The sequence below is a fragment of the Borostomias antarcticus genome (assembly GCF_949987555.1).
Source record: "Borostomias antarcticus genome assembly, chromosome: 4".
Taxonomy (NCBI): domain Eukaryota; kingdom Metazoa; phylum Chordata; class Actinopteri; order Stomiiformes; family Stomiidae; genus Borostomias; species Borostomias antarcticus.
The window spans coordinates 13,816,626-13,839,170 of record NC_140237.1 but is presented as its reverse complement, the minus strand read 5'-3'; the positions used below and the strand labels follow the sequence as shown (position 1 = coordinate 13,839,170).

General features: G+C 42.9%; 1 protein-coding gene across 1 annotated transcript in view; it reads left to right on the top strand.

Annotated features, from left to right (window-relative positions):
• Positions 1-22,545, top strand: part of adamts7 (a disintegrin-like and metallopeptidase (reprolysin type) with thrombospondin type 1 motif, 7) — a gene marked incomplete at both ends in the record, with an annotated part of 73,449 nt that overhangs the window by 44,209 nt on the left and 6,695 nt on the right. Inside the window, 10 exons of the mRNA XM_084437338.1 lie at positions 148-268; positions 1,152-1,396; positions 4,489-4,636; positions 10,592-10,718; positions 10,976-11,189; positions 12,999-14,924; positions 15,835-15,987; positions 16,340-16,513; positions 16,924-17,070; positions 21,033-21,201. Coding sequence (XP_084293464.1) covers positions 148-268; positions 1,152-1,396; positions 4,489-4,636; positions 10,592-10,718; positions 10,976-11,189; positions 12,999-14,924; positions 15,835-15,987; positions 16,340-16,513; positions 16,924-17,070; positions 21,033-21,201 — 3,424 coding nt within the window. The remainder of the gene's footprint in view (positions 1-147; positions 269-1,151; positions 1,397-4,488; positions 4,637-10,591; positions 10,719-10,975; positions 11,190-12,998; positions 14,925-15,834; positions 15,988-16,339; positions 16,514-16,923; positions 17,071-21,032; positions 21,202-22,545) is intronic.

Genomic DNA, 22,545 nt, shown 5'->3' with positions numbered 1-22,545 from the left:
ATAGGATTTGCACATTGTCGTCATTTCAGGATATCCTCTATTCTTGATAGGTAGCTCTGTCAATCTTCTACTGTCCCTGCAGTTGTTCTAGCGGTAGAATATGTGTTATGTGGAGTGTTGAACTTGTTTTGGGTGTATGTGTTGCAGAACGTGGGCTGTGATTATGAAATTGACTCCAACGCTGTGGAGGATCGCTGTGGGGTGTGCCTTGGCAATGGCTCCACTTGCGAGACTGTGAAGAAGACTTTTGAGGAGAGTGAAGGGCTTGGTATGACAACACACTCTGTTTTCGGTTACTGATATTAGATCATCACTAAGATCCAGACCAAAGTTGTTGTAACCTTAGGCTGTGTCCACAGACAACCTGTATGTAGTTGAACTGCGCCAAGCTTACAGCTCCTTAGACAACACTAGAGCTGGAGTTTAGAGCTGGCTAGGCTACCGATGTTTTACTGATACGTTAGCAATTAGTGTCGGGTTGTTGCAGACTGCAGATTAACTAGCCAAGTTAAGCTAGCTAGCTAATGTTAGCTAGTGCTAACGTTCGCTGCCTCTGCGGTTTTGCCAAAAAACGACCGCTGTCGTCATAAGTCTTTTACAGCCTGTGCTCTATTCCAAAAAGTTAAACTTTATTCAACTGCAAAAAAAAGCCTAGAGCTCATGGTGCTATAGCGCTAAGCACTGGGAACACAGCTCTCATCTCTAGTGTCCTAGAGCTCATTACCCGTTGTAGCCTAAACAACGAGAAAACGGCGTCAGCTCTAAAATACAGCTTGCACGTGGACACGCACTTCATCATAAAGCTTCAGATCTGGATCAAATACTGTTTGTCAAATACAAGCATGCAAGTATTTCAAAGAGTGATGACCAGCACAACAGTATTGATTCTCTTTTATAAAACGTCTTTTTCCGCGCATTTCGTAATTGTGGGAACATCTCAAAAGTCAGCCTAGATTTTGAATACATTCACCTTGACTTTAGGCTACAGATATAACTGGTGCATAGCCACATTATCTTCATATCCATTACTGCAGCCAAATGGATTAAGTTAGAGCGCTATGCAGAATGATGATGAATGAAAGATCTATTTTCATGCCAAATGACATCAACTTCCTTCTATCCTTTTTTTTACCATTGACACCGTCTCCTAGGCTACGTTGACATTGGACTGATCCCAGAAGGGGCACGGGACATCCGCATCGAGGAGGTGGCCGAGGCTGGGAATTTCTTGGCTCTCCGAAGTGATGATCCGGAAAAGTACTTCCTGAACGGTGGCTGGACTATCCAATGGAACGGGGACTACAAGGCAGCAGGGACGATATTTACTTATGAGAGGACAGGCCACTTGGAGAATCTGACCTCCCCTGGACCAACCATGGAGCCTGTGTGGATACAGGTGGAAGACACACTCAAACACACACACACACACACACACACAAACACACATGCAATTGTAATGAAGACTAGTTTAAAAATGTACACTGAACATAGGAAGTGTGTTTAAGGTTGCGTTCACACCAACCTAATCCTCTTGAAATGAACCAAACCCCTTGGTACGGTTCGTTTGGGTGTGAACGAAAAGGCAAAATTAATCATTATTTGCATGTGTGTGCAAAAACAAAATATCCCTTCACGGACATGGAATTTTGGCACAAAAATAACACCAAAAATAACCTGACAGTGCTCCATGATGTGGGCTACCATACCGTAGACTATGATATACAGGTAGAAATTGCACAAATTGGTTGTCTTTTTACCCACCAATTATATGACCAATAATCGAACGGCATTTCCAACCACATGGCGTTTGTTTACAATTTCTGAACCGTTTGAGTAATGGCCTTTATGAATGCAAACTAGACCAGTTGGAAAATTTAAACAATGTATAATCCTCGCATTCATACGAATCAGAAAACTGATTTTTAGGTGTGAACGAGATTTAAGAGCCCATCCTCACACGCGCACACACACACACAGAGCCTGCTAGGTATTACATTTTCTACTCATTTTTTATTGATTCAGAGAGCTTGGGGCTCTTTTCCTAGGGAGATATTAATTTGGTTGACTTATGTCGTTCCTCTCAAGATGTGTCTGGATTAGATAAGTAATTATTCTGGATTAAATTGGCCTTCAAACAGAGAGTGTCTGTTTCATAGGGAACCATATCAAAGGCTTAAAACAGGCCTATACAATCTGGGTGCTACACGGGAGCAGTTATCAATTATTGTTTGTTTTTGATCTCCAAAGAATGTAAACTCTATCATCATCTCATACAGTAGGATCGTTATTGTCGTGGGGTTCTGAATGTGGATTGTGGTTCACTTGGCATATTGCAACCTCTTGAACACTATACAATTTCCCTTTAAGAAGTGAAGTCATGCAAGAAGTGAAGTCATAAAAAAAACTTTTATGCCAATTTCCCAACTCCCATGGCTTGTCTTTGATATTCCTCCCTTTTATCACGTATAGAGAACATGCCAGGGGAATCCTGATGATCCCTGAATTGAATGAGGCAGCTACTGTTGTGACCACATGAAAGTGTCGGCGGGCATCATTAGCGATGTAGGCCAGGCAGGGGGGGGAGGTGTTAGGGGAGGGGGCGCTAGGCCGGGGGGGGGGGTGGCGTTAGGGAGGCGGGGGAGGGGGTCTTAGGGGAGGGGGTGTTAGGCCAGGTGGGACTCCATCCCTCACCAGGAATCAGAAGCTCGCTCCACACCACACACACACACGTTTACCTCTCTTAGTCATTTTGGAAATGCTGTTATCACTAAAAAACTTTCTGTAACCTGCTAAAACTTGTGTGAAAGACAAATAATACATTATTATTTTATAGTGAGTTTGAGCATTATAATGTGTTAGCTTTCTATTACTAATATCAGGTACTTATGCCTACTGAGGCACTCCTAATGCAGTGCCTTCAGGGGAATATGATAGGTTCAGCCTTGCCTTTGCTGAATTTTGTCATTTTGATTGCTTTACTTGACACCCTGTGACCTTGGATAACAGCAAAATAATGTCTTGTTCAGTATTTTTAGCTGTGATGGCAGCTCTACTGCTTGCTGGTTGGTTGGTCCACAAAATGTCCACAAAATTTGGTCTGGATGCACATGTGCGTACAGTACATGGTCGCAGCTATTGTGAATTTGTACTTGTAAAGGGGGTAAAGAGGTGTTCAGAGATGTTCAGATTAAACTAGGTGAAATGGTCAACAAAGTGAGTGAAACTGATATGATTGTATTTGGGTAACCTTACTGTACGTCATTTCCACACACCATGCATGCCAAGTTATTTTAGCGTAATTTGCCTGACCAGTGGAAACAGGTGAGATCTCCAACTACTATGAGTTGCTTTGGGACATACTGTATACCACTCAAAATTCCATTCCTTTCTCTCTCTCTCTCTCTCTCTCTCTCTCTCTCTCTCTCTCTCCCCCTCTCTCTCTCTCTCTCTCTCTCCCCCTATCTGTCTCTCTCTCTCTCCCTCGTTGGAATCGTTTACATGATAAATCCCTTTCAGAGACACATACCTCAGCCCTGTCCCAGATACCCCCTGGAGAGCAACAGTTGAACAGACGCTCAGCATGCGGCCTCCAGACCTTGACTTTTAACTCTTCATTAGTGTCGAGGCTCTGTCTCTTCCTCACTCTGTACCCTCAGCCCACAAAGCTCACACACCCCCCTTAACGTCAGACTGTCCAAACAAAGGCTGAGGAAATTACAGCACTGTTACGTTTTCTTAAATAAGCACAAAGGTTCATTGTAACAAGCTTCCACTGATAGGACTGAAGAATCAGTGGTTTGAGAAATAGGAAAATGAGTCAAAAGACTGCCCCGAGAAAGCAGGAAGTGTAAATTCTAATACCTGTATATTGCACAGTAGCTCGAGGATAGCATCGGTTCTGTTTGATTTAACTTCTTTGTCCCTTGTGCTTGATACAGTATAAGTGGCTCTCCGAGTGGTTCAACACTCATATCCTAAAACTCTCAACATCAGCCTAGGAACAACTGGAACATGTTGTAATTAAACACGAATAGCTGACATGTTTTTGTGATCAAACATACAGTTCTCGTCCAAATCCCTGCACTGACGCTGCGGCGGAGATAGAAAGAGAGGGAAAAAAGAAGGGTTGTGAAAATAAATGATAAAGATACCGAATGAGCGGAGGGGGTTGAATCTATACACTTGAAATGTCTGAGGCGTCCATCTTTTCTATGGGGAGCCTTTTTTTGACAGGAGATCAAATGTTTCATTAACAGTCCATTTAACCATTGCCAAAACTGATTAACACGTCTCTCCCCATTGCTAACAGCAGAAATATTGCCAATAAAACTGCCCTTATCATCAACTTCAACCTTCAAAACTCTTAACAAAGCATGTGCTTTGGTGCAGGGACTAGGGGAGGGCTTGTTTGTGTTTCTGTCTGTCTGGTTAACCTCCTTTTATCTCAGGGATTCTCTTTGCGACCGATCCTTTCCTTGTGTGTTCCAGCTTCTGTTCCAGGAAACCAACCCTGGCGTGCGCTATGAGTACACCATCAGTAGAGAGGTTTCTGGCGACTCGGACAACAACATCCCCATCACTGATTTCTTCTGGAAGTATGGATCATGGACTGAGTGTAGTGCCACCTGTGGTACAGGTAAGAAGCTGTAAAGTACAGTAATATCAAACACATAAATGAGCAATTCAAATGAGCAATTCTCTGTATCTGGGGTATGAGGTCCTGTTCTGGACAGCGTTACGGTTATCCGCAGGGGTCCAGGCCAGACGGTGATGGGGACAGATTTTTTTATTTATTTATATTTTAGCTAATTTTAACTAGGGATATCACAAGAATTGATACTGATACAAAACATATGCAGATATAGATCACGTATACTTTTTTAAAAACCTTTTTTGACTGTGATATCGAACTGGGTATCGAGAATCGTGGAATTTCTCTGGTATTGGTATCGACCACTACATTTTTGGTATTGTGATTTTCGGTATCGTCCCTAATTTTAACATAAAAATAAAACATTGCCCCTTCCTTTCACAGTGTGTTGCTCTAGCATACATATCTACTGCACCCAAGTTAAGCCAGCCAATAGAAATACTGCTAGAACTCCGCCCTGATACAAACATTACTCTCTGAACATTCTATCTCGTACCAGTGTTCCAGCTACTCTATCATTATTTTGCCATTGGTCAGCTTTGTCCAAAATTAGTGTGTTCTATTGTCCACCCTGCACAATCAATCAATCAATCAATCAATCAATCAATCAATCACAATCTTTATTCAGTATTAACAGTATTAACAACTGAAAGGGTGTAGGGTGACGCCACGCCATTATTATTTCCTACCCCTTGTACATTACAAATCATTGATAATTAAATGAAACAATAGAGTATAAAATTCAGACAAATCCAAAAATAGTAACTTAGGTATCCATACAATAATGAGACATGATATATTTTTTATAAAGTTTCTTAAAACCGGATGATGTATTGCACAACCTGATATTTTCAGGACAGCTGTTCCAAATATTAACCCCTTTTACAGAGACACAGTGATTTGTAACAGTAGTTCTGGTCTTAGGTTTCTCAAATAATAATACTCCCCTCAGATTATGTGAGGTTTCTCTCATTTTAAACAACTTATGGACACTTGAAGGAAGTGATTTGTTTTTTGCTTTGTACATGGTTTGTATAGTGATAATCAACCAGGTCTTTAAATTTCATAATATTCAGGCAAATAAATAGTGGATTTGTTGGCTCGTGGTAGGGTTTTTTACTTATGATTCGTATTGCTTTCTTTTGCAATAGAAATATTGAATTTATATTTGTTTTGTATGTATTTTCCCAGATCTCAATGCAATATGTCATGTATATCATATAATGAATAATATAAAGTATGTAGTGACTTGACAAATGAAATCTTGGGCTTTGTACAGAATCGCAATGGATTTTGAGATTTTCAATTTAACGTGATTTATATGTGATTTCCAATTTAATTTCTCATCAATGATTGCTCCAAGAAATTTGGTTTCTGATACTATTTAATTTTTGGAGTTGTTTATAGTCAATTTCCTGTTTAGATACTTGGACTTCTTTCCAAATATAATACATTTTGTTTTCCCTAGATGAAGTGATAATCAGTTCCTTCTGTCTTCCAATCTGTCTTGATGAATCGCTAGTTGTGCTTACATAGAGCATAACTGTTGTGGTTTTCACATGCCATGATCTTTAGAAACGTCTTTCAAAACGAAATAGCTTCCTCACTTGCTCCAGCACTAATGCGCACAGCGCGCAATCGCTGCTCCAGCACGCTGTGCGCATGCGTGCTGGAGCAAGTGAGGAAGCTATTTCGTGTCTATAGACGTTTCTAAAGATCATATTACAGAGGCATGTGAAATACCACAACAGGCCTATGCTCTCTATGTAAGCACAACTAGCGATTCATCAAGACAGATTGATGAAAACAACTGTTTCGCGGCAGAAAAGAGATTTTTAGAAACTGCATTCTCAGTGCCCCCACCACCGCCATTACATGGATATACTGGATTTTACATTTCTTCTAAAGGCCTCCGAACTACACCAAAGTGATCTCGGTGAGTCAAACGTCTTATAATATGTTGTAAATAAGGTCCAGGTTGTCAAAAACGAGCATTGTCCTTTAACGATTCAAACAGTTGTTGCATCAAAATGTCTTATTGTCAATTAGCGATAAACGTCAAGAGGTCGACAACTGGATTCCTCTCAGCCTACAGAATCAAGCTATCTGCTTTTGAGCAGTAAAATACATTTCCCTGTTTATTCTGTATGTCACCCGGTTCTGTTACCCGGTTCTCATGGGCCTCCTGTATCTCGCTCTGGATAAGAGCATCTGCTCAATGACGAAAATGTAAATGCATCGCAATGTGTTTAAATCAGAGGGTGCTACAACATGCAGAAAGAGAAAGATCTGATTTGATACAGCAACAGCCACAGTTCAACTACTGTTTAAAGGTCAAGCTGTGGTCAGGTTAGAGTTTATCCTCTTGCCATCTGAGACTAGGTGGGTGCCCTTTTGGAGGGCAATGGAATGTCTATCTTCTATCTGTCTTCATTAGTTCTCCATCTGTTACACAAACAGGGGCTAAAGACATTATCTGATGATGCCCCTGTTTTCCCGCCTTATGTGAATATGCCACTGATGTTGATAATTATTTACATACTGCACAACTGCTTAAAAGCTGTGGCTAGTGACCTCTGAAAACCTTGCCTGACAGCTTCCTCTGATGTAGTGGGTATTTAATCCCTCACAACAAATTGTTGACGTTTTGTTTTCCTTTGGAGTTGTTTTTCCATAGAGAATTCAGGCTTTCCCTGATAATAGTTTAATTTAATTTCCTGTGAGTTGTTTTTCCATAGAGAATTCAAGCTTTCCCAGATAATAGTTTAATTTAATTTCCTGTGAATATACAGTTATGTTCCCCAGAGGTGTCAAGACGAATACATTAAGTCTTTATTCTTTCCTTCTCAGATTGCTGCAAATGCTTACGGTTGATTAGACCCTGGCTTTCCTTTGTTTGTAAAATAAAAGACAAACATGTTGTTGTTAGGACTGTTTGTTGGAGACTTGACCTTGAATCTTGTTGCCATTGTTTCAGCCCCGTAGTTCCCCTAAACCAGCATCTGACTGATGAATCATGTTAGCATTGAATGCTAATTTGGCTCTCGCTGCCTCACCAGCCCCGGGAATAGGAGCTGAGAACATGAGATCACATCTTGAGACACAATGTTGGGCAACTAATACTACTGGTCATGGTATGTACTGTATAGTGAATAGTTTGACAAGGAAATAAAGAAACAGATAGTGTTGATCCATTCTTTAGGTACTCTTTGATAAAGGTAACTAATAAATTACATTTACTTAGCAGTGCATTGCTAAGACTATACTCACACCTGTAAAAGATAAGTGCCTTTAAGTTATTTAACACATTACATTACAGTCATTATCCAAAGCGACTTACAATAATTGCATTTAACGTAGGAAGTCAGTGTACTACTATTCACCAGAACTCAAATGCACCAAACACCAAACCACAGATAAATAACTTGCAGCAGCGTTTGCAAAGGCCCACCTCATAGTTTACTAGTCAAATCGTTTGGGCCTCACTTTGGACTAAAAGTAGGAGCCTTAAAACAAGAACGAATAGGAGAATGAGCTGGTGTCAGATTTCCTACCTCACATCTAAATGTTACTGCCTTCGGTGAATTTTGGGTTAGTCCCTATGAACACAGAGTTTATATGGGGCCGTTTCCAACAGAATCCATGGAGCATGATAATAATCCCCAAATCCTGCTCAGGAGACGGACTATTCATTCACTTACTTCATTAGGCTTACTGTACTTCATGTAAGGTATGTTTCCCTGTAGGCTACAGTAGCATAGAAAATGCTATACACACTCACACACACACACACACACACACACACACACACACACACACACACACACACACAAGCCACTTATCCCTCATTCAACTGCCGCTCTGTGAACTTGATGAGATCCAAAAATACCTCAGTTGTGCCTTGCTGTTTCCGAACATTTAACAGGCTCTGGTGGGCAGTATTGATTCACAGCCTGTCAGACTGCAGATGGGAAGCTCAGTTTTGGCGTCTGGATTTGCAGTTTTAACATCTGGATTTGAGACGACAACTCGGATTGTGAATTAATTAAATTAAATTAATCTAGTTATAGCGTCACTGTGCATTTGCTAATGAAATCTTGGTACACTTGAAGGTTGAATTACTAATGATTCAACCATCAATCATTGTACCTGTCTGTAATCAACAACTGCTGGCCAATCAAGACAGCTCTCTCTAATCAATGGACTGAGTCAATGATAGAAGCAGTGGCATAATTGGATGTCTGGTGCCCTGTTAACAAACCTCCCCAGATCTGAAGTGCGAAAACACCTGCTGCCAATACAGTAGGCTCCAAAATTACTGGCACCCCTGACTGGCAATGCACAAACAATACATAATGTTTCAATGAAATCAACCAAAATCATAATTATTACTGCCAAATAAATTTCAACAAAACTAAGGTGTCAGAATTATTGGCACCCCTCGTTTAGTACTTTAGTGCAACCACCTCTGGCAAGGATAACAGTATGGGAGTCTTTTCCTGTAATGTAGTTTGAAGTACTTTTACTGTAAATACGTTGATTTCTTGAAGGGGGAACACAATATAGGCCTACTACATTTAAGAATCGTTGCAGACATGTTTTATGTTTTGCATTCACTCTCTAGTGTCATTGACGTCACCATTCACTGGGCGAAAAGGGTCTGTGTCTGGGAATACATTTATATATATTTGTCATATCCCGAGCATATCAGAACTCAGGAATGGGAACATATCAGTATGCAGTGTGTTAGGACTCTGTATATTCATATATTCTGAATATCATCAATACATGGTGTCCTACAGTAACACACTGCTATAGTTTGCTTTTCCCTAAAATTGCATTTCCTGCTTTTCTGAACATAGTTTGGAGGTTACTCTTTAGTACTGTTCATTTGTTTGTTTGAACTGCAATTACTGTGAACAGACTTTTTATAACACACTAGAACATTTTGCTAGATTCAAAACTATGCTTAGGGCTGTATTCCTCATCCAATGTATTATCTTGGAGAAGCTGCACTTTAGCTATGATCTCTGTATGCTATGCTGTACTGTAGTAATTTGACATGGTGGCAAACAATTTTCAGTTAGAATCAGAAAAGAAACTAACTCTTCATGTTTTGTGTAATTCATCACATACTGTGTTTGTCGTTGATGCATAGCAGTCTGCTGTTTTTACTTTCTACTGTTTGATGGGTGTGTGGGTATTATTCATTGTGTTTATCTTATAGCATAGCATTTGTGTGTGTGTGTGTTAATGAAACTGTTCAAATTGACTGGTTTGCCTCATCCCAACTTAGCAATACATTTAACAATATTGTCGAAAGCTCTCCTAATACTCTGGATATTGTCATGATTAATGAATCCACCAAGTCTGTATTTATTTTAGAAATTGGATGTTCTTTTGAAATGTACTGTACATGGACACTTGCTTTAGCTATAAAATATCAAAATATCAACCACTAGCTCATGCCATCTCTGCATGTGGGTAGAACTGCTAAATTATAGTTTTGATATTTGGCAGCTTAGGGCACGTACATAAAATGTGTGTGTGAGGACTCCAACTTGCTGGACTGGCAAAAAAATCAGTAAAACAGTTAAGTACTGTTCTGTGTCTGCCATCATTGGCAGTCATTTCATATGGAAAAGATGCTGCTGCCTATATCCATAAATAGCTTTGAACTCCCTGCTGGGACTACATTATGTGAATGTGATCTTTCACTGCGTTGTGTGACTCTTGTTACTGTTGAATTTTGATATTGATTTGTATCTTTGATTCAAAATCCAATAAAGAAATTGAAATGTGTGTGTGCGTGCGTGTGCGTGTGCGTGCGCGCGCATGCATGCGTATGTGTGTATGTGTGTGTATGCGTGTATTGAAATTATGTGTGTCTGTGTGATACATTTCAAACAGCTGTTCCACTCTGTCCCTCTGGTATTCCAGGTGTGCAGCGGCAGGTGGTTCACTGTGTGGAGAAGACCTCTGGCATCGTGGAGGAGCGCTACTGTGACCCCGTGACCCGGCCGGACGATAAACGAGCCAGCTGTAACGAAGTGCTGTGCCCTGCCATGTGAGTTCACCCACAGGAGCTATTAGGGCGCATCACACAGCGGTGCTCACACACGCTCTAACACCATGACACACACACACACACACACACACACACAGGCTCTAACACCATGACACACACACACACTGATAACAGAAAGGGATTCCACGAAACGGAGGTCAACAAATCTTCTATGCCTTGACGTTTTCCATTGGTTGATCACACTCCTAGGACTTCCTCTCCCAGTTACCCTCCCTAATGTCCCCCCCTTCCCTCAGATGGTGGATGGGGGAGTGGCAGAAGTGCTCGGCCACCTGCGGGAGGCTCGGCCTGGCCAAGAGGACGGTGCTCTGCATCCAGGCGGTTGGTCTGGAGGAACAGAGGGCCCTACAGTCCTCCCAATGCCAGCATATGCCTCGGCCTGAGTCTGCGGCATCTTGCAACACGCACATTCCCTGCCCTGCTGACTGGACCACTGGCAACTGGTCAGAGGTGAGGACATATTGCAGGAATGTGGGTCAGGCAGTTGCCGGGATGAGTCATGCAGATAGGGGAAGGTTTGGGATGGGAATCATCTGGAACGGTCTTGTTGGGTGTGAAAGCAGAAGACAGGAAAATATCTCTGAAAGTTGCAGCAAGTCGAAACAATAAGGCTAGTTTTATATTTAAAAAGTTGCAGTTTACTACTTGCTAAAGGCAGTTTCGGTTAAATTCACAAGTTGGTTGTTAGTTCTTTTGCAGCCTTGCCCAAACACATACTTATATTTTGCTTATTTTTGCTTATACCTTGTGTTAGTATAGTAAACTTTACTTTTGCTCCGTTAAATGTATTGGTAAAACTATTATAAGCTTGTACGATGTATATTTTGATATTGATTTGATATTTGATTATGCGAAATGACTAAGGCCTGGATTACACTAGCACAGACGTCCATGGCTACGTTTTTGAACGGGGAAAACGATCTGCGATTACACACAAAATTGCAAACGCATATCACACCACTATTAAAGAGCATATCAAACAGGTTATTTACGAGTTTGAGCCATAGCAATCAAGGGTATATTTTCCTTGGCTAGTAGCATATATCTATAATGTTGTGAGTTTAAAATGCAGCTGTCGATCCATCCAACCAACGCCAATTGTAACCAACAAATACATGTTCGTCACCAACAAATACATTTCCATCCCGTAGTCTTTTAAATAATAATACTTTTTGTGATGAATCCAAAAATGACATTTTATTAAAATGTCTAATTGTTCATTCTAAATCAGCGAAGCTGTAGTAACAATTTTATAGCCTAACTGTTCACCTTATTTATTTATTTATTTATTTATTTATTTATTTATTTATTTATTTATTTATTTATTTATTTATTTATTTATTTATTTATTTATTTATTTATTTATTTATTTATTTGTTTGTTTGTTTGTTTGTTTGTTTGTTTGTGTTGTAAGAGATTAATGGTTGTAGGCTTAACTCCATGAACTCAGCCGATATTGCCACTAATTTAAACAGTTCCCTTTGCTTCCCAACCACCATGTCATCTACTTTGTGTTGCAACATTTTTATGTTTTATTCTTTCATGTTTTTGAGCGCAATCAACTTTACCTAGAATACCAATTTAAGTCCATCCATTCACTCAACTTTGTCCTCGAACGCAGCTAGCTAGATAAGGCCTTATTTGGTTCACCACATCATCATTTTGCATGACTCCTGTTATTCTTATTTCCAAATTTATATTAACTATAGTATCCACTGAGATAGGCTACTATATAACTCAAACTCGTAAATCACCTGTTTGATTGTTATAATGTGAAGTGAACACAGCGTTAAAGTGTAGCCCTATTCCTATCGTTTTTACAAAAGCCTGCGGATCTGCCTATTACATGTACTGTACACTAGAAAAGATCTGCCTATTACATGTACACGAGAACACAGCTCTGGATTTAGACCTCCAAAATGTGGCTCCGCCTGTATTGGTCGGCCTCTGGGTTAAAGCTTTGTTTTGGCCGTGTTCGTGTAATTGCTAGGTGCAATCGTAGGTCTTTTTTGGGAATAACGCCGAAAAACATAGTAGTGTTATCAGGGTCTAAAATGCACATGTAAATGTACATTATATCCCTTTGGCTGTATTTACTTCTCTAGGCTCATTGATGAAATGTTGGTCTATTCAAAATCACAACAGAGGAGACAGTTTAAGTGTGCGACTTTCTTATTATTTTTTACTCTTCTAGATACTTCACACCAGTTTTCAACCAGAAGGGGTTTGAATCTGTGTCTCTCCTCTACTTTCCCATAGTGCTCTCTGACATGTGGCGGTGGCGTGCAGAAGCGAAACGTGATCTGCTCCAGAAACACCGGCGTCGACTGTGATCCGCGAAAGAAGCCCAGTGATGTCACTTCCTGCTACCTGCAGGACTGTCCCCAGATCCTGGGTGGCAGCGATTGGTCCGGAAGTGGTTCGTCCAGCAAGGAAGTCTTCAACGAAATAAACTCCATCCCTGATGCCAACCCTCCGACCAAATACAGCACAACGCGAGCACAGCCGAAGGATCGCAACGACCTGAATAACATCATAGAGGAAGACTTTTCCCAGCAAAATCACATAGAAAAAACTCCAGACAAAACCATCAAGAATAGCGTAAAGGTGGACGACTTTTACTATGACTATAACTTCATCAAATTCCATGAGGACTTATCATACGACTTTGACTTGGGAAACAATGGAAAAGGCCAAGAGAATAATCTTGGAATAAATCCACAACAGGAGCCTAAACACGGTAGGAAAACTACGATACCTCCCACATCTACCTCTGCCAAGAATTCTAATATGACTCCCAATACTTTGGAAGATGATAAACATGAGGAACTCATGGACAATGTTGAGGACAAAAGCAATCAACCAATAAAGAAGCACATTGAAATAAACACAGATGAGGAGGATGATTTATTTTCAGAAGACTATTTTATGCCCGTTTCCTCAACTGCTTTGCCGCTGGATTCAACAACTAGATTTTCACAAAAGTGGAAAGAAAGGAACAGTAATGTTGATCGGCCTCAAAATCTCAGCACAGCACCCAGCCCGGTATTGACCCCTGAAGTGGCCCTTGAGGACCCAGAATGGGGCCAGCATGGAGAGGAAACGCTTGGGGACAGTGACATTTTTGGACATTTCAGACCTGAGGGAAGTCATAATGAAGATATTGATGAAACTGTGAAAATTAAAACGACTACCGTTACTCCAGTCGGAAACGAGAACAAAGATGTCAGTCTCTCCACAGTAGCAATGAGTGAGGAGAAAGAGGATGAGAGAGATTTGGATGACACTTTCCATGAGGAGACTACAGTTGGACTACACTTCTCTAGCTCCAGAGTAGAAATGGATAGTTCAGTACCGCCTTTACATCCTCCTCCTGGCTCTATGTTTGAGTTGGAGACATACAAGGAAAGCTTTTTCACCACAACTCTGTCTCAATGGGATGAAACATCAGAGACTCATCCAACCACCTCTCCTCCATATGTGCTGTCAAACCCGACTGAAGAAGGCTATTACAATGCCCTTTTCCCTGAAGAGACAGACTTTGATCAACAGGTGCTTGATACAGATCGCCACGCCGATAAAGAAGGCAGTTTAGGGGTCACTGACAGTGACCTCACAGTGACCTCACATCCTGTCTCTCAGGAGACACCTCCTCTGGCCACCACTCTCTTCTATCCACGCTCAGGAAACCATGAGAATGCCAATGACAACACATGGAGAACTGGAACTGGCGCCCCCCTACCTCCTACACATCTGGAAGTAGATGCAGAAACTCCACCTCCGTCTGTTGTAACCCAGACCCAGTCTGCAGCTACAGCCAAGTCTGAGAAAGACATTTACACACCGTCTGTCCCCACTGAGGAAACTCTCTCTGGTAGGACCAATACTAGTCCTCCACCCCCATCCTCATATGTCTGGATGGAGACAGACTACAATGAAATCCAGGTACCCCCTAGGATGCGATTCAGGGGTGCAAGCCACCATTTGGCCACACACAAACACCCTTCTGGCCTCACCACCCCCACTACCACCGCCAGCCTCACCACCATTCCCCAGGACGACATGAGACCAACGTCCCCGCTGCCCACACTGCCACCCCACACCTCCACACCCGGGTCCCGATCTGCCCCAGTGCCTACCCGAGTCATCACAGCTGCCTACTGGGTGGCTGGTAACTGGAGCGCAGTGAGTGACTGCTCGCCATGCATTCCACACATTCTACTGGTGTAAATGTGGCATGGGGGAGGAACAAGGCTCAGCAGTGTCCCTTTTAGTGCTCCAGTCCGCCTTCATTATACTGACTCCCTACAACCCCAGGCTCAGGTTACCAGATTAACAAGTGCCTTAGGGTGATAAAATAGCCTCTCCCTGACTTGAAAAAAAATCTCCATCATGAAGATATATGGTCTATTTTTCTGTTTGAGGAATTAAATCATTGATATGTCTAGTGCATTGCACTCTCAAAGCCAACACAGGCATAATCTCTGTCTGTCTCTCCAGTGAATTGAATTAAAGGGCTGATAAATTACTGGGGTTGGCACATTCTGACTCACATATGGAGGATTTTTAGCCGATCTTACTGGTTGTGCTTCACATACTATGCTAGCATAGGTACGTATTTGCAGACAGTTTCAAGAGAATAGTATTTGGGCAATCTTAGAAGGTAAACAAGGATACATGAACACACTTACATTTTTACATGTATGAATTATATAACCTAACCAAGATGCTTAGATTTCTATTTATTCAATGTCAAATTGTGTGTGTACACAAAGTAGCAGTATTTAAACTTCCAACCAAAAGTGCTTTGATAACAACTAGTTGACATACAATTAGTTCTGTTTGCTTATCCAAATTTGGTGCATTGGTAACTCTATCTTCTATAAATCAATATGAAAATCTTCAATTCAGAAATGGGAAATATGAATTCAGAATCAGAAACCGTTTATTGCCATGCGGTTCTACAATGTCCTAGGTATTTGCTTTCCGACGAGGAGCATAGCGTTTAGACAAGGTTGGACATGGAGCAGGAAAGAGACGGCACAGTGGAAAGACAGGAATGATGCCCCATTGTTCCACATTCTGCTATTCACAGTGCTCTACCAGCTGTGGCCTGGGTGCCATCTGGAGGTCAGTGGTCTGCAGTACGGCTCGGGACCCCCACTGTGACCCAGCCAAGAGGCCAGCCCCCGCACGCCGCTGCTACCTGCGCCCCTGCTCCTCCTGGAGGATGGGGGAGTGGAGCCAGGTGAGGCCCATGGAGGGGTTTGGGGTGGGGGAGTGGAGCCAGGTGAGGCCCATGGAGGGGTTTGGGGTGGGGGAGTGGAGCCAGGTGAGCCCATGGAGGGGGTTCTTGACTGATGCTTTATTTTGAGTTTCCCTAACTATGGACGAAAACATTACTTTTATTTGCACTAAGCCTAACCTCAACTGCACTGTATGTTTATTCAGTAGAAAGTTGGCATGCCTCTTGATCATCTACTCAAAATATTCAAAATCTTGAATGTATCATGGAATTCAAGAAGTTCTGTAAGTAACTGGTGCAACACTAGAGTTTCTGACATTAACCAACGTTTTGATTGTGAAACATCCCATCCCAGTGCTCCAAGAGATGTGGTGGAGGGGTGAACCTGCGTGAAGTCCAGTGCTTTGACACCCGGGACCAGAGGCCTCTCCGACCCTTCCACTGCCAGGCTGTGTCCCCGAGGCCTCCAGCACGCACGCCCTGCAACACCCAGCCCTGCCTGGACTGGTACACCTCCTCCTGGGGACAGGTCAGGATCAGCCTCCATCCTTCTCTCTCTCCCTCCCTCCCTCCCTCCCTCGCTCTACAGCTCTCCAACATGACTGATATTGAGCTCTGTGTGTGTGTGTGTGTGTGTGTGTGTGTGTGTGTGTGTGTGTGTGTACTGTACTGTGTGTGTGTGTACTGTACTGTGTGTGTGTGTGTGTGTACTGTGTGTACTGTGTGTGTGTGTGTGTGTACTGTACTGTGTGTGTGTGTGTGTGTGTGTGTACTGTACTGTGTGTGTGTGTGTGCACTGTGTCTGTGTGTGTGTGTGTCTGTGTGTGTGTGTGTGTGTGTGTGTGTGTGTGTGCACTGTACTGTGTGTGTGTGTGTGTGCACTGTACTGTGTGTGTGTGTGTGTGTGTGTGTGTGTGTGTGTGTGTGTGTGTGTACTAGTGCTCTGAAGTGTGTGGGGGAGGGGAGCAGCAGCGTGTGGTCACCTGTCCAGAGGAAGATCGGTGTGACGAGGACCTTCTGCCCAGTAACATCCAAGCCTGTAACAGCCAACCATGCGCCCAATGGGTGACTGGCTCCTGGGGACAGGTATGACAAACACACACATTCACACACACAAACACACATTCACACGCACAAACACACACATTCACACGCACAAACACACACATTCACACGCACAAACACACACATTCACAGGCACAAACACACACATTCACAGGCACAAACACACACATTCACAGGCACAAACACACACATTCACACTGGCAAATATGCACATTGCTTACCGGTACAGAGAAACCTCACATGTCAGCCTGTGTCCATTTTTAACCGTGGATGGAAAACAGTAAAGAGTTAACTATACAAGTGCAATTGTAGCCGTACTGTAGTTTACTCTTTGCTGGGTTATGTAGTTCACTCTTTGCTGGGTTATGTAGTTCACTCTTTGCTGGGTTATGTAGTTCACTCTTTGCTGGGTTATGTTTAGGGTAAAAGAATGTGGCCCTATGAGGGGCAGGTAAGCCCTGGCACCTACTCCCTTATGTTATCAGTCCTAGAGGAGGTGTTCTCAAAGGGTTGGGGTCAGGCATATAACCCTGGCCCTAAGCAATTAGGAGATGCAGTGTGTGTAATAAATTAAGAAATGAGCCAGGAGCACGGACGACAGGAGGCACTAGTTTGTGGGTTGAGGAGTGTAAGACTGTGTGTTAGTAAAGTGTTACAAGTCAGATCCTAGCAAAGTGCAACCCTTTCTGTTGTGCTACTGTAGTGCCTAACCCTAAACCTAACGCTAGCCCCAACCCTTATCCCAACCCTAAACCTAACCCTTGCCCCAACCTTAATCCCAACCCTAAACCTAACCCTTGCCCCAACCTTAATCCCAACCCTAAACCTAACCCTAGCCCCAACCTTAATCCCAACCCTAAACCTAACCCTCGCCCCAACCTTAATCCCAACCCTAAACCTAACCCTAGCCCCAACCTTAATCCCAACCCTAAAGGGTTAGACATTGTATTCAGCCAATGTAGGAATGAATTAATCACCTCCAATGTATGCCGGGTGAAACATTCTGCTCATCAATGCTCTGCCCAAAAATCTGTAGTCTACGTCATCATCAATCACTTGGCGGACATTGTTTACTAGCTAGAAGTTCAATGAACAATATGAGCAACATGAGTGGATATAAACACTAGAACAATCTGGAACACAGAAAATCCAAACTGCCAGAATCAGACACATACTGTATTTACAGTAGTTTTTCCTCATTGTTTAGTGAGGTTAGCACAGCCTTTCTGTTAGCTCTCCCTCCCCCCATTCAGTCTCCAAACGTAAATATTATTGATTGGGCGAGGGAGTTGGTGCAGTGTGGATGACTTGGCGCATTGTGAGTCTCACAGCGTGCCCTTCCAATAGTAGTGAGTAGGCCTGCTTGATGAACTGGCTGCCGTGCCGTACCTATTAGCGATAGGTAAATGTTTCTGAACGTTGCTACTGACACATGAGCTGTGAGTGGGGCTGACCTCTTGGCTGCGTGCTGTTGATGATTTGTGCTCTATGTATTCACCACAGCGCATGGGGCGGTTTATATACAGCCTGTACGGGGCCCGCTCCTGCGCTCTGCACCTGGGCCCGGGGGGAACTACTGGACAGTAGGCTACTATTTGCGAATGTAAGGGCCCATGGAGAATGTGTGTCCAGGGCCTGTGCTCATGATGATCCGTCCATGCCTACTGGAGGTACTCAGATAGACATTTAAAGGTTCCCAAACTGGGGTCCTCATGTCTGAATGATATGTTGGACATTTACATGTCCCCAATTTGCACAAACACATTCACTGCTGGTCTAAAAACAAAACAATATGCAACAATACTGTAAGCTATATTGGTACAAACCTACGCATCAATTATGTTACCAAGCTGCATTCAGCATTAATCATTTACGTGATTGGGGGTCCATTATTTCAAGCAAGTTGACATGCATACCTCAAGCCTGCATCTCACGTTGATCACCCAGCAGTTCCAGTACGAGTCAGGCCAGGCGTATGTATGTCCCCCCACCCCTCTCTCCTGCCTCAGACACACCACAGCTGCCCAGCAGGCCTTTGATTCAGAGTGTCTTTAATCCTCAACCACATCTAGTGGCGTATTTAGGCATGGGCAACATGGGCGACCGCCCAGGGCGGCATCTCGTGGGGGGCGGCAAGAAGAGCAGAAAAAGAAAACAGAAGGAAAACACCCCCCCCCCCCCCCCCGCTCAACAACTTGCCGACAGTCTATTATTCGAAAGCCCGTTCATTTCACGTTCACAAAACGAAACTGAAAGTCGGGGGTGCCGTAGCGGGAGGTTCACCCAGGGTGGCATATAAACTAGAAACGCTACTGACCACATCAACACAGCCAGTAACCCCCTCCAGAGCCTTTACACACCATCCACCAAAGAGGAGGCTGACCTCTGACCTCAGAGAGCCTGCAGCATGTGCACACCCACACACGCATGCTGACACACACACACACAGACACACACACACACTTCACAAATACTAAACAAATACCCGTGCACACATTAGTCATGTACAGTAACATCCCCACATATTCTCATTGTATACATACACAGTACATATTGACATAATCATTATGTACTGTACACACACACTTTCATATACTAACAGACAACCATACATCCCCCACCCCCACACAGCCATCACCCTGTCTTTTCATACCCAGAACCTTTGCTCAACACGTGTGGGCTTGCACATACTGCACAGACACACATCCAGACTTTCTAAAGGGGTCTCCACTGGAAGGTTTATTTATGTGTCACACATATGTTCATCTTGAGGGCTTTATTGGAAGAGTTGTGATTGGAGGATGACGATTGATTTGGCCCCACCCACAGCACAGCGGTCATGGATGCGTTCCACAGCCCAGGGACCTAGTAAAATGCTTCCTTCCTCCTTGAAATGTCTTATAATTTACTATGATATAATAATCTTATAATAACATATAGGTTTGTGCTTCTGCACATGGCTGTCACAAATCCTGTCGTATTAGATGATATAATACCGTGTTGGTTTGTGGAAACAAATGTCCTGTCTTTTACTGACTATTAAACGTCCTCACTAGCTTATCGCTCCCTGTATTCCATCTCAGGCCTAGTGGAGTGGTACTGTGATACTCTACATGTTACCCTAAGTGATGATGGGCTGCTCAGTGCAATTCCTCTCACGGCTGGACCAGCTCCTTCTGTACAGTATATCTCAGGTTAAAATCCAGGTGTACATAAGTTCTGAAAGAGGGAGGGTGGAAAGCCTCCCAAAACATCCTGTGTCCAGAGGTTGAGGTCTCTTACCGTAGTTCCAGCACTCGACAATGTGTCTTCTCAATGGCGCCCGGCCTCAGTGGACGTTCTCCCCGGCGTGTCCTCACCTGTAGCTCTGCTGACTTCATGAGCTCCAGGCCTCGGCCCCGATTGCGTGCTTGGACCCGACAAGCACGACATGATACCCCCTTGTACACTGTCAATACTAGCCCTTCCTAGACACAATCCACTGATATTAACACAAACGAATCTTAATCAAACAAACTAAACTTAACCTAACTAACCTAAAAGACAATGGCCGGGTTTCCCGAACGAGTTAAGAAGCACTCCAAAGTACTTCTTAACTCCCATACAAAGGCTTGCTTAAGAAGGGTTCCTTAAGAAGGTTCTTTATCGGGAAACGCGGCCAATATCATAACACTGACATTGATATCATAACACTGACCTTGATATCATAACACTGACCTTGATATCATAACACTGACATTGATATCATAACACTGACCTTGATATCATAACACTGACCTTGTCCCTAAGGACTTTTTATGCACTAGTATTGGTGATGTGGCAGTTTGTCTCTTATCATGTGCTTTTTATACAAGTCACTACTGCCCCAGTGTTAATGGCCCAATGTTGAAATGTTATAGTGTCGAAATACATGACATGTTACTGTCAATGTGATGGTTTGTGTGAGTGTGTCCTCAGTGTGAGCTTCTTTGCGCGTCCTATAGTGCTCTGCGTCGTGTGGCGGCGGCGTGCAGCGACGTCTGGTCAAGTGCGTCAACACTAAGGCCGAGACGGAGGAAGAGCAGGAGCAGGAGCGCGCTCAGTGCGACCATGAACCTTGGCCAGAAAACACCCAGAAGTGTAACATCAAGGAGTGTGACAGCGCCCCCTCTGGTGAGTGAAAATCTACCAATTGGCTTTACCTCTGGTATTTACTCCAGTTGGAATTCAGGCAACTCTTTCAATCGGTCTGGCTCGCTATTCATCTACGCCCTACCCATGAGGGTTGCAGTGTTAGCATGTAGAATAGTTACGAGTAGCCAAATGTGGTAATGTTCAAACAGACCCTTGCAAAGACTTATTTCCTACAGCGAGTCAGATGCAAGATGGACTTTCCCAGCATAACGTTTCCTCAGAGAGACTGTATAAAACCAATGATTTGTTGGGAGATACTGTAGTGAGAGATTATATGCTGAATCAGGGAAATGGCTCTTTCACTATGAGGAAGGTGGGCACGAATCTCATGGAGATTGTGACCAAAATTGGGGGCATCTTAGTAAGACGTTCAGCTCCACATCCAATCCAGATTGAGAGCGAAAGAGAGGATTGCTCTTTTAATGATGACGACTGACTGGACTGAGTGATTTACACTGTTCAGATAATGCTATATAGCTCCTACAAGTGCTTCTGAATAAGAATGAAAATAAAATACATAAAAGCTCAATGCATTTGATTGCATTATGAATTGTAGACATAATAAAAGCAGCCAACCAGTATGAATAATAATGAACAATTCTAGATTCTAGCTGCTTAGCAGCACTGGGTCAGGGCTGGGCGTTAGATCTATCTATCTATCTATCTATCTATCTATCTCTCTAGGCCTACATACTGTGATGGGAATGAGTTGTGGGACTCTGGACTGAGCATGGATTCACTGATTGACAGAATTCATTGGATTGAGCACAGGTGGGACTGATTGAGATGTAAGCAGACAAAAGACTGGTCAGATGAGATGCAAACAAGATGAAGAAACAGTAACAGTACCTGCTACAGATTAGGAACAGGCTGGGCTGATCTAGCTTGAAGCAGCACTACGCATGTTCTACAACCGCTAGAGGGTGACAAACACATTCAAGTACAACAAAGAAACTATACTCGGATATACGCTAAAGACAAACAGATATTTGTCCCAGTCAAATCGGGACATCTGGTCACCGTATGCATGTCTCCAGTGCATGTTAACAGCTAAGAGATCCAATCCAAGATTGTGGAGAAATTGGCTTCTTTTTTTTATCACACATTTGGTTACAATTTTCAACAATTATTATCAACAAGTATTGAAACTGACTGGGCATGTGTAGCCTATTACCATGTTGTTCCATGTCAAAGCATTTGCATCTGGAAAAGGAAATTAAATTGTCCATTTTCCATCAGTGAGTGGGTCTTCCAATGATCACAGGGTTGTCAGTTTGAATCCCGGCTCTTCCTGTTCACATGTCGAAGTGTCCTTGGGCAAGA